The 16,013-nt window shown below is 39.6% G+C and overlaps 1 protein-coding gene across 1 annotated transcript; it reads right to left on the minus strand.

Annotated features, from left to right (window-relative positions):
* Window positions 1–230: 230 nt before the first annotated feature.
* LOC117297355 lies at window positions 231–15,853 on the minus strand. The gene is made up of 14 exons (XM_033780337.1): window positions 15,629–15,853; window positions 13,844–13,979; window positions 13,006–13,420; window positions 12,144–12,311; window positions 11,033–11,120; window positions 8,047–8,230; window positions 6,716–6,946; window positions 6,234–6,323; window positions 5,743–5,826; window positions 5,192–5,301; window positions 4,552–4,702; window positions 2,935–3,008; window positions 2,013–2,117; window positions 231–738 (listed from the first exon to the last, which is right to left on the minus strand). The coding sequence occupies exons 1-14, from the start codon at window positions 15,833–15,835 to the stop codon at window positions 616–618; spliced, it is 2,166 nt and encodes a 721-aa protein (XP_033636228.1). The 5' UTR covers window positions 15,836–15,853; the 3' UTR covers window positions 231–615.
* Window positions 15,854–16,013: the final 160 nt, after the last annotated feature.

Consider the following 16,013-nt stretch of genomic DNA (forward strand, 5'->3'; position numbering starts at 1 on the left):
GGTTGTATCAGAGCGCACAGTATTTTGTCCTGTAAGGTATGTGGAGCTAAGATTTGAAATAAAAGACCTGTTCCCTCTAAAGCACCATGTAGTGGTTTACAAGAAGCTTGGAGCAACATGCAACCAATCAAACCAGGAACACCGGAGCAAACCCCTTCTCTTTACGATAAGTGCACTGGGTTCTTTTACGTGTGTTACACAACACACAGGACCAATGGCTTTACGTCCCATCTAAAGGATGAAGCATCATAGTTAAGTGTCTTGCTTAAGCAGTAAATGATTTCCCTTGTAGCAAAATGCTACGCAATATGTACAAGTTGCCACTTAAAAATCACCATTGCTACTCAATACTAGCATTCAGTATGCACAAATACTGTGCAGTTTAAATATATTGCAGCAAAAGTGCTTGATGAAATTGTTCCTTGTTAAGAACACAGGTGTCTTGACTTGGACTCGAACCCAAACGCTGCTGATCACAAACGCCACTCTGCTGATCATGACTGCTGTGTCAGCCATGACACTTCCACTTCATCAAATGATAATTACTCTTACCTTGACAGACACGATGAATGGGAAGACAGTTAAAAATTGCTTGTAATTCTACCTTGTCATGAGTCACTCCAATCTGTACTCAATCAGGTAAAGAGGAAGTGCTTGGTAGGGGTCAAAGATCACATATTCTTGATAACCACAGGTCATAAGGTCACCTCCACTCAAATTAGAAAGTCTGCCTGGTGTCTGCAGTCAAAGAAATCAATCATAAGAAGAAATTGTTAGTTAGACTAAACTATAAATAACAAAGGTTTTCGGTAACACCATGTAATGATAATCTCTAAACGTGTTGGGGTGGTTCTGAAAAGAACCACTGGTTTCAAATTAGAGTTGAAACCACCCCAACTTATTTAGAGATTATCATTACATGGTGTTACCACAAACCTTTACTATCTCAAAATCCACCATGCAAAGTTTCAAATCCTACTAATAAATAATAGTACACTTGCGGGTACAACTGTGTAACATCTCTTTTAAGGGAGTGTTTGCTCTGAAACTTGTCAGTCCCTCCAACAATTAAACAGGGCAGCCTGGTTGGCTAAGTGGTTTCTGTAGGGAGTGTTGGCTCTGAAACTTGTCAGTCCCTCTAGCAGTTAAACAGGGCAGCCAGGTTGGCTAAGTGGTTTCTGTTTATGCCTTTCTGCTTGAGCTTGGACCGGTGCCTTGCAGGTAGATTGTGTTTTTCAGTCCCTGCCTGACTGCTTGGGTTTCCTCCCACATTTAAAACTGGAATTTCTTCATTGTCTTCTCTACAAAAAGTTGGTGTGGTGTTTCCAATGGGATGCTTTGCCGACTATATAATTCAGATTCAGAAGTGGTGTTTGAAGCTTTGGATGTTGTGGAAAGATAAAAACAAAATTCCTCAGGGCTTTTATGTTACCTAATCTTAATCTGTATTCCATGCAATGAAGACATTACAAATTATCTCAAACCAAATATTGTAGAAGTATAGATTTAAAATCCATGCAAGCCAAAAAAGAATCTAACATTGTCATTCGAGACAACAAAAGATTCTCAATAATATAATAATAATAATGTTAATTATAAAACTAATCATTCCACTTCACACACAAACAAAAAACAGCAATGGCAATTATAAGACACTAGAATAAATGGGTTTTGAGTTTGCGTTTGAAAGCATCAACTGTTGGTGAGAAGATCTTATGGTAATTGGTTCCAGAGAGTTGGCCAGAACACACTGAACGATCCATCGCCTTTCTGTTTATTACTCTTTGGGATAGTAAGAAGAGTAACCTCCCGGTTCGGTCGTAGGCTTCCCTAGATGGTATATGGGTGGCAATGCAATCTTTCAGATAGACTGGCGACAGATCATTCAGAGCTTTTTAGATGTAGAGTAGTGTTTTAAACTTGATTCATTAATTTGTCAGTTAGCCAGTGTAGAAAGTTTAACAGAGGAGATGTGGAATGACGAGATGTAGAATATAAGTATAATTTCTTACCACAATGGAATCAAATCCTTCTGGAGGAGCAGTTCTTGTGTTATCTTTCTTGATGACAGACTCGGTCTTACCCAGACCAACGTCATTAAGAAGTAATTTACCAAGCTGTAAAGATGAAGAAAATAAATACATAATATAATAATAACAAATTCTTTTATTGCGCATTTTCCACTAACCGTATCAATGCACTTTACATTAGTGCCCTGGTCATTGGGCCAATAACATTCATTTAACCTTTCTCAGCTCCCTGGGGAGTATACAACCTCGACCTGCCGTGGCGCTCCGAAGGCTTTTTCATACACAATATCAATCTCTACCCTCGCAGAGATATCAACCTCTACCCGCATTCATTTCATTTCATTTCATTCAGTCGATGCGGAGCATCGGATGATGGCCCTCCAAACACGTTGGTCCTCCATTGCTGTACGCAGCTCTTCCCGACGCAGTCCAGAGTCCCGGCACAAGGTGTCCACAAAGGTGGTTTGTGGTCTGCCACGGGAACAGCAAACCCTGAGTAGGGGCCCAAACCTCTACCCGCGCAGGTACCCAGTTATACCCCATGGTACATTCTAATCAACTCATGCTTAGTAATCCTTGGTAGGGATTGAATCATTGGCTGGTAACTACTTTTGCTAAGTAATTTTATATGAGAACAAAACTGGTCAATTAATTCAAGTGATGATTTCATGTTATAAATCTCTCTAAGTCTGATAGTTCCTGGACATGTGTAGAAACTTATATATAATTTGAGGCATTGCATGGTGAGGTACCAACAACTATTTGGTTTGCGGTAACAGCGTGTGTGTATTTACTTGCCACGTCTCTACTTGTTCTTATGAGAACTATTGAAAACTTAGTTATATTAACTCATACTGACAAAGATAGGTTAACTAAATTGAAGTGTGATAACAAAGAGACTTACAGCAGAGAAGTGAGCAGCTTTTGATGCATGTTGACTGAAATAAAGACCCACTCCAAACTCTCCATGACTGAAGTCTGTAACAGAATCAAAAGACACTGATAACCATTCATATCAGGAGAAACTTACAGTCAATTTAAAAAGAGAAAGCATCTCGAGACGTAAAGATACTTATTAACATCTCAAGATGTTAAGATCTACTTTTGAGTCCATCATCTACTCTTCAAATGTTTGGCCAGGATTAGGCTCATCTCACAGCCTTCTCGTTTGCTGCCATCAGATCTTCAAGGGAAGTATTGCTCCTAAAGGGCTGGGTATCGTAGAAGGTGTGGCATAGATTGGGGTGTTGTGCCACAATGGTATACGGTGTCCCACCTCCGTGCATAGTCTATTAAGGGACTTAGGTGTCCCTCCTCCGTGCATAGTCTATTAAGGGACTTAGGTGTCCAACCTCCGTGCATAGTCTATTAAGGGACTTAGGTGTCCCACCTCCGTGCATAGCCTATTAAGGGACTTAGGTGTCCCACCTCCGTGCATAGTCTATTAAGGGACTTAGGTGTCCCTCCTCCGTGCATAGTCTATTAAGGGACTTAGGTGTCCCACCTCCGTGCATAGTCTATTAAGGGACTTAGGTGTCCCACCTCCGTGCATAGTCTATTAAGGGACTTAGGTGTCCACCTCCGTGCATAGTCTATTAAGGGACTTAGGTGTCCCACCTCCGTGCATAGTCTATTAAGGGACTTAGGTGTCCCACCTCCGTGCATAGTCTATTAAGGGACTTAGGTGTCCCACCTCCGTGCATAGTCTATTAAGGGACTTAGGTGTCCCTCCTCCGTGCATAGTCTATTAAGGGACTTAGGTGTCCCACCTCCGTGCATAGTCTATTAAGGGACTTAGGTGTCCCACCTCCGTGCATAGTCTATTAAGGGACTTAGGTGTACCTCCTCCGTGCATAGTCTATTAAGGGACTTAGGTGTCCCACCTCCGTGCATAGTCTATTAAGGGACTTAGGTGTCCCTCCTCCGTGCATAGTCTATTAAGGGACTTAGGTGTCCCTCCTCCGTGCATAGTCTATTAAGGGACTTAGGTGTCCCACCTCCGTGCATAGTCTATTAAGGGACTTAGGTGTCCCACCTCCGTGCATAGTCTATTAATGGACTTAGGTGTCCCACCTCCGTGCATAGTCTATTAAGGGACTTAGGTGTCCCACCTCCGTGCATAGTCTATTAAGGGACTTAGATGTCCCACCTCCGTGCATAGTCTATTAAGGGACTTAGGTGTCCCTCCTCCGTGCATAGTCTATTAAGGGACTTAGGTGTCCCACCTCCGTGCATAGTCTATTAAGGGACTTAGGTGTCCCACCTCCGTGCATAGTCTATTAAGGGACTTAGGTGTCCCTCCTCCGTGCATAGTCTATTAAGGGACTTAGGTGTCCCACCTCCGTGCATAGTCTATTAAGGGACTTAGGTGTCCCTCCTCCGTGCATAGTCTATTAAGGGACTTCCACGTTGTAAGATAGTAACACATGTCAAGTCAAATGTGTTCGGCTTGAAAAGTCTGTGTTCAGTTGAAAGACTAATCTAACAAATGATCTATATTTAATTGAAACATTTTTCTAACCTCGTTCTGTGAATCCATCCGAGAGTATACGTTGGATCCTTTCTGGATGTTCCAAAGTTCCACAAAGATACATCTTAGTGTGTATTGATGAATCTAATAGATGACTGCATCTTGTCTTATACATCTCAACTACTGAGCTACTTACATGGGCCTGTCATGTTAAACAAACAATAAAAGTAATGCACGTAAGACATCAAGAATTTTTTTTATTATAGTTTCTTAGATTTATATTTCACATCCAACAACCCAAGCACCAAGAACATGATAATAACAAACTGTTCAATTGTCAATGATGGAGAAAAACTGCAAGTGGACAAATAACCATTCAATCTGCTAGAGATTAACAACAAAATCTGCGTAAATGGGTCTGATTCAATACGGGATTCAAACTACATCTACAGAGCTCAAAGGCCGTTTCTCACAATGTTTTTATCATAACAACAGCTCTCCACTGCTTGATACCAACTAAGTTTTTATACTGACAATTATTTTAACTAAATAACCAACAGTGTGCAGTTCCTTTAACCTTAGTGTCTCTGGCATTGTTAGCAGCAGATTGCACCGCATCACTTTGTGTATCCTTACACTATAATATGAATGCTTCTTATCATAACTAAAACACTACTTGCGTTAAGTATACCTTGGTTGTTTGGGAGACAACACACATGCCTGCCATGACAGAGTCATCCATACTTAATTTAAACTCCTCAGCAACCTGCCAATGGATCTTACTCTCTGCTCTGGAAGAATCTGTTACAAAAAAATCAGGCAATTTATCACATAATATCCTATAAAGGCACAAGGCAAGCAATTCATAAAAGTTATAGATAAAACTGTTAATCAGGTTCCACAGCTAAAAAAAATCTCAAATTCACAGTTCGAATTCTGCGCTTACAATCAACATTCTCCGCTTAGTGTACGAGCGCCGAATTTCTGCACTAGCTGTGCAAGCGTAGAATGCCTAGTAACATTGAGTAAGCATGCGCACAAGCCAAAATTCCCGCTCACCCGTGAAATACGCTTGGCGTAAGCACATTCCCTGCTTCCATAAGTGCCGATTCGTTGCTTACGGTAAGCAGAGCCATGAATTTGGGCCCAGATCAGGTATGGAGCATACATGTACTTGAGTATTTCTGTTTATGAGTCATTTGGCAAGAATAACGTAATTTTATACTATTTCTTTGTACATACCAGTCATGCCTAAAGATGACACTTTACTTTCAAGCACTCGTAGTAACATATCAGTATCAACTTCATCATCATCATCGTCATCATCTAGGATCAAATCATATCGTTAAAGAATAAATATTCAGTATGCCATTGGTGCCTCATAAGTTGTAGCAAGCTCAATCAATCAATCAATCAACCGCAGAAACAGCAAGGGTCCATCACACCGATCTCCCGAGTCCTTGTCCTACAGCCTTACGCCACATAAGGTCAATTTTGCTAGGCCAGCCCAGTTGTTGACCCCAGGATGATCTTGGACGACCTCTGGGTCTCTTTGAGCCAGGAGCTGGTGCTAGGCCTCCCCTGGAGTTGATGGCAATGGAAGAGCATTATAGTATTAGAGCATAGTTGTGGTGTTGTCAGCGGAAGAAAGCTCCATCAATATATATTAAGATGTAATAGTGTTTTACAAAATGTATTGTTTTATACGAGCGATTACAGCCTATAATTCTTACCTTGATTGATAAGGGTGTCATTTCCATTCTCTGCTTTCATCTCAATACCAAGCTTTAAATCATTCAACTGCTTCTTAAGATACGCTTTCTCTAAAAGACAAATAAGTCTTGGTTAATAGCAACTTAAGTCTCTCAAGATACTGTAATCAGACAATTTGGGTGTTGAGTTATCACCGAGTCTTACCGTAAGAGTGAGTCAGAATCATTATAACACTCACAAGTGTCGGTAAACATTAGACCCTTTATGTAGCCATAGGCCCTTTGGCGAATCCACGTCTTCGGTTTGGATTTGGCTTTAGGCACCGTTCTCTCATCTCAAGCCCTGGGTGCCTACGCAAAGCACGCGCACACGCAACTGCAGGGCCCAACTAGCCTAAGCCCAATCTGGAGCCAAAGTCGTGGTTTCAAAAAGGGCCATAGTAAATTCATAATAATTCAAAATAAACAATAATATAAAAAAACCAGCATCTGAGGTTACTCACCTACTTGGAATCTTTCAGTACGCAGTGTTTGAAACTCTTGTGTGAGTGATGTAATGAGATCCTGCTGTGAGCTAACTAGAGCTCTAAGAGATATAACTTCATGTTTTAGTTTCATAGCACAAGCCATCTGAGCCTGGTAGGCGTCTCGACTCTTCTCTGAACATTTATGAAGCTCTAGTTCCATCACCTTAAGATCTAGTTCAGGATCCGTTTCCATCAATATGGTCTGACCTACATCAAAACAACAATTACAAAACATACAGTAATTATAATGATTTGTTCCGACAAAAAGGTAGCAGTCCCGACTGGAAACAAAAGTTAATTTATATGATGTGTTTTGGGAAGAATGAATTGATTGTAATCCACTAGTTTTCAATAAACTCATCCGGCAACCTGTCAACATTAATAAGTTATGTTGTGGTTTTTCAGGAATGTTGTGCATATTCATTCAAAGCTTATTCTGATTAAAAAAAATAAAATAAAGCAACATTGATTTGGAAAGTCCGGTATTCTATCTAGAAATACTTCTCAAGTGCATGACTGTTGCCTATCAAATAGTCTACTTAACCTGTCCATGAATACTGGTGCTTGCTTGGTGAAGAGGTCTTGTTTAATACCTAGCGACGAGGTCTTGAATAGCTGTTTAAAACCGGCAGGGTCATGGCTGTGCAATAAAGGACCTCACCTTTGGCTCTGAATTGACTGTCCTGGGTATCTGCATAGTGATTGTTTAACAATTATAGTGTGTACGTCGCCTGAAATGATTAGGCCATGTCATCAGAATGCCAGCCTACAGGCTACCCAACCTGGTCAACTGCAATGACTTCATCACACCACGCCACTATCATTACACCCACTATTGCACTGGAAGGCTCAAGTCCAGGAAGATGTTCAAATTCCACTTCATGTGGCAGAGCATTTAGCTACAAATAGACTTGAATTATTCTTGTTGAGATATGGTGGGAACAATGCTACCATACTATAATGTTTGGGTAAATTTGTCTGTATACACCCAAACCAAACAGTACACTCCTATCACGTCCGCCATACCTAAGATATGGTGGGAACAATGCTACCATACTATAATGTTTGGGTAAATTTGTCTGTATACACCCAAACCAAACAGTACACTCCTATCACGTACGCCATACCTAAGATATGGTGGGAACAATGCTACCATACTATAATGTTTGGGTCAATTTGTCTGTATACACCCAAACCAAACAGTACACTCCTATAACGTCCGCCATACCTCAAAAAGGTTTAAGGGGACGGTTATCCAAGGAGGTCAAGGGACACCTTGTCCTAAGCAGCTAAGTAAGATTGATTACCTGAGAATGGAGGAAGATAACACATGAGGGTACAGTTTGTCCAGTTATCAGCTAGATCAGAGAACTTGCTATTGAGTACGATATCATCATTGAATCCATAATGACCAAAGAAATCCACAGCAGAATGATCAGCATAGACGACAAATGCATCGTACAATCCAACTAGTGAAGGGTCCTTCAGGTTCTACAGTTAGAAACGAATATCACAGAAGATACTGTAAATGCAACAGAATGTTTAACAGAATGATCAGCGTAGACGACAAACGTATCAAACAATCCAACTAGTGAAGGGTCCTATACAGTTGAAAACATAGTCAAGTTAGGATGAATATCACAGAAGATACTGTAAATGCAACAGAATATTCAACAGAATGATCAGCGTAGACGACAAACGTATCAAACAATCCAACTAGTGAAGGGTCCTATACAGTTGAAAACATAGTCAAGTTAGGATGAATATCACAGAAGATACTGTAAATGCAACAGAATGTTTAACAGAATGATCAGCGTAGACGACAAACGTATCAAACAATCCAACCAGTGAAGGGTCCTATACAGTTAAAAACATAGTCAAGTTAGGATGATTATCACAGAAGATACTGATCAACTTTAAGCTTATCTCATAAACTTTAATATGAGCTAACTCACTAACAGTCATCCAGTATATAACAATATCTGGCAGATAACCACATCAACTCACTATGAGCAAGCTCGAGTGCGGGCAGTTAGTCGGCTACTGACCAGCAACATACATGTGCAGTGACACACTCACTTGAACGACTGGTTTGGAAGTCTAGTCAACCATCGGTACCACAGTATTCGTTCAACACTCCATTGCCTTCCACATTTTCGTCAACCAATGGTCGCATAGCCTGGGTTCGAGTCAAAATGGTCAACCTTTAGTTAACCATTGTGCAATTGAGGGAAGGAGGGTTAAGGGCAGTTCCACGGGGTCGGACGTACATTTCGGACACTTTAACAGAGTGTATTATTACAGTGGTATAAATAAAAGAAATTTTTATTCTGGATAGAGGTATAAGGCAGTCACTAAAGTTATTTTATCAAAAAATTATTCATCCATGTCTTTGGATATAGATGCCATTCGCCCAAAACACCATGGTGTCGGACGTACTCAGAGAAACGCCTTTTTATGGAAACCAATATTTGTAGTTCAAACTCTGTGATGTGTTTGAACTTAAAGGCAATTTTTTCTTATTTATGGATTCATCAGACCTCTGTCATTACACTTTACCATAAGACATTTGGTTTTTAAATTTGAATTTTAAGGAACGGCATTTAATATATTGGTGTCGGACGTACATTTCACAGTGTCGGACGTACTTGTCCGAAATTGCATTCAAAAATAGGTAACAATCAGTTCAACTTTTCACTTTTGTTATAAAATAATGATTTAATCTACCAATTTGGTGTTGTAATATCAGATTAAATCATTATTTGTTGAAAAAAGTGGTTTAATTGTCAAATTATACAACGTTTTGAGATCAATAGAAACAATGTGCATGTGTAATGCAACTTGTACATGATGTACATGCGTATCCTTATGCATTGCTGTGGCAACCAAAACTGGCAAAACACCCAAGTTTCAAAATGTTGCCTAACAATGAAAGATATGAGTCTGCAAAATAACATTTGGTCCAAATATATTGTAGATTGGACTTGTGTTTAAAAAAAATTTAAGTTTAAAGTTCTTGGTGGGTAACTGTTGCCAAGGTCAAAGGTCACCAAGAATTTTGGTGTTAAATGTTTTGATATATTTTCTCTCAAGAACCAACTTTAGAGCATTGTCAACAGTTTACTAAATGAATAAGCGCTCTATCCTTGCTTGGGGGTAACCACATGTACCTAAATTTAACAAATATACTGCAAAAACCAAGCTTTTCTTATATTAATTATAAGTACCAGTGGGTTTTGGAAATGGAAATTAAAATTTTCTGCGGATTAAAATTATTGTGTTTTTAGCAGCCAGTAGAAAAAAGGGGAAATGAAATACACTTGTTTTGAGGCAAGATTTGAGTGATTTGGGTGAGAGTTACCCTAGGTACCAATTTATAGCTTTGTATGATATTTTAAAGGTATTCAAAAAGGCTTTCACATAATTATTTTGGAGGTGTCGGACGTACTGGTGTCGGACGTACGAACAAAATGCACGCCCGACACCAGGATTTTGTACGATTAAGAAGATTTTTTTAAAGAAATAATTCCATGTTTAGATAGAGGGCATCAATTGTGCTTTGTAGTGTTAATTTGAAAATTTTCTGCCCACGGTTGAAAAAGGGAGATTAAAATATTCACTATTTTGGTGTCGGACGTACATCGGAAAAGTAAGTTTCCTAAAATATTGAATATCATAAAATGTTGAAAGATTTTTTTATTTTTTTTTCCATCATTGTGTTGTTACCATAGCAAACTTTAAACAGGTGCAAAACCAAAACAAACACTATTTAACCACAGTAAAAATTTTGATTAATTTGGCAAAACATTATTTTTGAGCAAATTTCACTATTTTTAAAGTATTTTTTCAGTCGAAAATAGCACTTGAGCCGTTGAATATTTTCAGTAACAAATTATATTTTATTAAAATTCATACAATTAGCTACAAAATGATGCCTCATTTGCCACATTAGTGCCATTTTGAAATTTTGGCACTGAGGTTTACATTTCTATGGAACTGCCCTTAAGCGTACAGGCTCTCAAAATTTCAGGGGATGGAAGTTCTCTTCTCTAAAGCACGCCCCAATTTCATAGAGCTCAACATTCTAGCTCAGCACAATAACGTTATGCTTACCAGATTAAGGTTACCAGTCAATCTACCATGTCACCTGTACAATTTGTGACTGGTATCTCGCTCATTACTGCTAAGCAGAATTTTTTTAAGCAATATCATCTGATGAAGAAGTGCTATGATATTGGGCCCTTGACTCTACATATTATCTGTTGCAACCTAAACCAGCCTTGTTGTACATACCTGAAGTAGATATTTGCCGATACCTAATTTCCTGAAGCGTTTCCTGACGGCCAGAAGATCCAGCTGAAGAATCCTCTCACCAGGACGACTGAGAGAATAAATAAATTGAATTGAGATATTGATACAATCATGAGTAGAAGGTAGGTCCAAAGAGTTATATATAAGAAGTAGAGGGCCCACTGGTGATGCTGCGAGCACAAACGCGACAAGACCGCAAGGAGACACGCGCCCCATTTTGTAAGATGAATGTTTTTTCGCTCGTTGAATATGAAATAGGCCTACACGTCGGTGTGTGGAAGATAAATACAAGCTATGCGATGTTGTTTTTCCGGGCTGTGTATAGGCTGTTGCTTTTTACAGAACTTACAGACACTCGACATCAACTTAAATGTAAACTAAAGATACAATATTAGGGCTAAGTCGTTCTTTCCTTGACAGTCAGTATCTAACCTTTTAAAAAGGCAAATAAAAATTCATGAACAAGTTGGTAAGTTGGGCAGCCAACTGTTAATTCTAAAAATAATAATATTAATGAACCATTTTTATGTAGTGCATAACACATAGTAATTAAACATGCCCCTATGCGCTGTAGAGAAAAACACAACAGAGTAATTAAACATGCCCCTATGCGCTGTAGAGAAAAACACAACAGAGTAATTAAACATGCCCCTATGCGCTGTAGAGAAAAACACAACAGAGTAATTAAACATGCCCCTATGCGCTGTAGAGAAAAACACAACAGAGTAATTAAACATGCCCCTATGCGCTGTAGAGAAAAACACAACAGAATACAAGATGTACTAGGTATCAAACAAAAATGCATGAATTAAATGTTAAATATGTGCGTCTTCAAAGTAATCTAACACTTCACAATGGAATCAATGTTTTTTGAAGTGTGCCGGGAGGTTGTCCATTAAGTTGAGGCAGTGTGAGCAAAGTTGCTGCCATCTTGGTCAAAACTGGTGTGAACAATGAACAATTTTTTCTTATTAGAAGGAAGATTTCTTAAAGGTGTGTACAATGGTAACAGCTCTATCAAATAAGGAGGCGCAAAATTCTCAAAACATTTGTATGCCAAGAGCAACATTTTGAATGAGATTCTAATACTCACATTGTAGATTTTTCCCATGTTGTACAAGCAATCAATCTTGATTCAATACCGATTGCTAATGATGGATCATCACCCTGAGATAAAGCTACTTTCCTCCTCTCTCGACGTTGCCTGACAATCTTTAAGAATTCCTCTTGTCCTTCAGTGTAATCATCTTCATCCTCATCACTGAAAATAAATAAGGGAAATAAACTTTTAGTAATAAAATTAAAGTCTGTAATCTTCCAACATTTTCACTGTCTGTATCACTCAGCACATGGAATAGCCTTAACTGTCTATGCACCCAAGTAGGGAGGTGCCACACCAACATGGTCAAATGGGGATTGTGAACCGACTCAGACACCTGCAAATGTGGGGAGAAGCAGACTATGAACCATCTCCTGTGTTGTCGACAGCTCAATTCACCCGTCACAGCCAATGACCATTCCGCTGCAAACGACGCTGCCATCCTGTGTGTGCGGACCACTGGAGGGACACCATAGAACAGGAAGGAAACGATGAAGAATCACTTTATTCTGATTGGTCGATCCATAGCAACTAGGAGTATGATATAAACTTATATCGCGCGGTCCATGTCACACCCTGCGTTGTGTGTGTTCTATACTGCATAGTGCGTTTTTATAAGCTATACACAAAACGTACAGCTTCTAAGATGTTAATGTTAATTAACACAAGAGGCGCAACTGGCACGCTTGCGACAACTAATGATCCCCACATGCGTTGCTTGAAGGTAAATTGTGAAATACGGAAAACTTGGCGCGTCTGCGTCTCATATCCAACTCAGCCTTCGACCTCGTTGGATATGGGATGCTATATTTTTCCGTATTCCATTCGCGCTTCTATGACAACTTAACATACCAACCTTTCTGATTCATTTTCACTGTCTGTATCACTGAATACATCTGCAAAGATTCCCTTTTTCTCCCCTTCATCTTTGGCTGCCAATGCATCATTGGTAACTCCTTGCACTTCATCTTCGGCTGCTGAAGTCTCCTTTGCTACCCACTCATCAATGTGTTTCTCTCCTGAAGTGTTTTGTCTATCTACATCACTTTCTTCCTTTGCAGTTTTCTCTTTGGTAGAGTCCAAGTTAATTGCACTTTTCTGACAGTTTGATGGAATGTGTGTTTGACCTTTACCCTCTACTTCATTGTCAACTTGATCAAGGTCAGGGGTCACTGTATTCTCTGTGAGGACATCTGTTCCTTCGGATCCATTGCTCTTGTTTGCATTCTGGTCTATCTTCTTTCTGGAATGCACAAGTTCTTCTGCAACATCTACAAACAGTTCAAATTATAATTTTTGTGTTTAGCTATTTTAGTACGACTTTCAATGTTTGATGCATCTTGGTGGAATGGCCTCAAACTGGTTCAAGTCAGAACTCCAGAATGATATTCCATTTTATTCATAGTGACTTGGGCACCATCGCCCATGCTGTTAGGGAAAAACACCAATATAAAGACCATCAAAGTAAAAGAAGTTAGCATTAGGAGGTAAGAACTTCTGAGCCTCATAAAGACAACAAATCACATGAAAGCACTTTTCGTGATGCCTGAAATTCAAACTGGCATTTGTGGAGATGTCAGGTCCAAGAAGGTGAAAGTCGGATACCTTAGGTAAAGTTGACAGAATGGATCAAAATGCATCACCTCTGGAGCAAGACAGAGACAGCAACATTAGTGAAGCTGAATGTAAATTACCTGTTGCATCCCTGATGAGTAGCAGAGTCTTTGCCCATTTACCACACACAGTAAAATACAAGACTTCAGGTGTTATATCTGGTAAGCATACATCATACAGTGCAATGATGCCGTGGAGTAACTCCTGATTAGGTATCTGAAACAACAAAATCAATCAAGACTATAAACGTTCATTGTTTTGACATTGTACCACCACTGACTATGAATATAGTTGACGAAAGAAACTTGAACATTTGTAAACATGCCTCCAGATCATGAATATGGAGGTCTTCAATGTTCAAGCATCATCAAGAGTTGGTCCTATTTCTACCTCCATGGTCCTATTAACAATAATGGCCGTGGATCGGAAGCCTTGTGCAGTTGTGTACGTACTTAAGTAGGTTTTAAGCCTTAAATAAAAGTGCATATAAGTAGTTTCTTGCTAGGTAGAAGTAACTTCGACTTAAAGGCAGTGGACACTATTGGTAATTGTCAAAGAATAGCCTTCATAGTTGGTGTATCTCAACATATACATAAAATAACCAACCTGTGAAATTTTGAGCTCAATCGGTCATGAAACTTGCGAGATATGAATGAAAGAAAAAAATCACTATTGTCATACGAAGGTACGTGTGTGCGTTTAGATGGTTGATTTCGAGACATCAAGTTCTAAATCTGAGGTCTCGAAATCACATTTGTGGAAAATTACTTCTTTCTTGAAAACTATGGCACTTCAGAGGGAGCCGTTTCTCACAATGTTTTATACCATCAACCTTTGTTTGTTTAGATGATCTTCCCATCAAGGGAACTCGGCAAACTCCCACAAGGGGATATAAACACCAAGCTGGCAACAACCAATCTCTCTCACAAACATTGGTTTAACGTCTATGATTATGAGTTGCACAAATCAAGAAATTGTGATTCAGACGACAATAATTATTCTTGCCATTGTGAAATCAGCGGTTAGCTGGGGGATTCGAACCCACAACCTTGTGATTGCAAGTCCTACAGTCTAACCACTTAACCACTTGACCTCTCCCTATTAGTTACTTGTCACCAAGAAAGGTTTTATGCTAATAATTATTTTGAGTAATTACCAATAGTGTCCACTGCCTTTAAGAAAAGTTGTAGAACGTAATTTTTTAAAAATTGTATCATAATTAATGCTGGCAAGTTTTTTGGACCAGAGGAAGTGTGCACCCCCGTCTCCTCTATAGACTAAAGTCTAATGTCTCCTTCTTCCTCCATCATGTCTATATGGTCCTACCTTAAGTAAAGCAGAAAAGGAACATGAAATTTCCGAAATTTCTGAGCCAGACTTGAAAAAAACAGTGAAGCTAGCTGTGCCAAACCATTGCCAAAAAAGTGACCATGGCACACACACTGTGATCGTCTATGGTGGTAGGTCAGAGGTGGAGCTATCCCTATGGCCCCATAAATTGGTCCAAAAATACGGATAATCTTCCGCACGTCGCCACCAATTTATCCGCCGTTAATTAACTCCAAAACCACAGAATTGTTTTCTTACCTGAAAAGAAGGGTTACCGCATATATACATCCAGACAAAATTATTCATCTTACCTAGCCCAATCGATGGAAAAGTTTCTGTATGGCGCCACCACTTTTTCATTCGAAATAAAATAATATAGTATCTAATTTACCTGATTGATATATCCCTTTTTGTAAAAATGAGTGAAAAAGTGGTGGCGCCATACGGAAAGTTATCCGGGTTGTGTATGATCATATGGTATGGTGGATCATGGAGTCACACTTCACCAAACTTATTCACACGTAAAAATGCCATACCCCTGGAATAACGTTGACCGACTTGAATTTCGTGCTCTTGAACAGCCGCCGAAACTCGAGTATCACAGGAACACATTTGACTGTCAGCTGCCCTACATGATCCTCGTGGATACCTCCTAAATCAGCTTCAACCAGTTTCGAAGTAGACTTCTTTTTGACGAAACCAACAGGCGGGAGCCGAGTGCAAATGTTTTCAACAGACGACATGACAGTGACATTAGAAGAAGAGGCCATGTTGTTTTTTCGGTGTGCAGGTGGGTGGGGGCGGGGCCGGGGGGTGCGCCGAAAGCTCGCGCTCTCACTTACTTCAGTCTTGAGTCAAGCTGTCACGGGAATAGAAGGGCCCGCTAACTACAGTGTGATTTACAACGAGCACAGCAAATTG

The sequence above is a fragment of the Asterias rubens genome, chromosome 12, assembly GCF_902459465.1.
Source record: "Asterias rubens chromosome 12, eAstRub1.3, whole genome shotgun sequence".
Lineage (NCBI taxonomy): Eukaryota > Metazoa > Echinodermata > Asteroidea > Forcipulatida > Asteriidae > Asterias > Asterias rubens.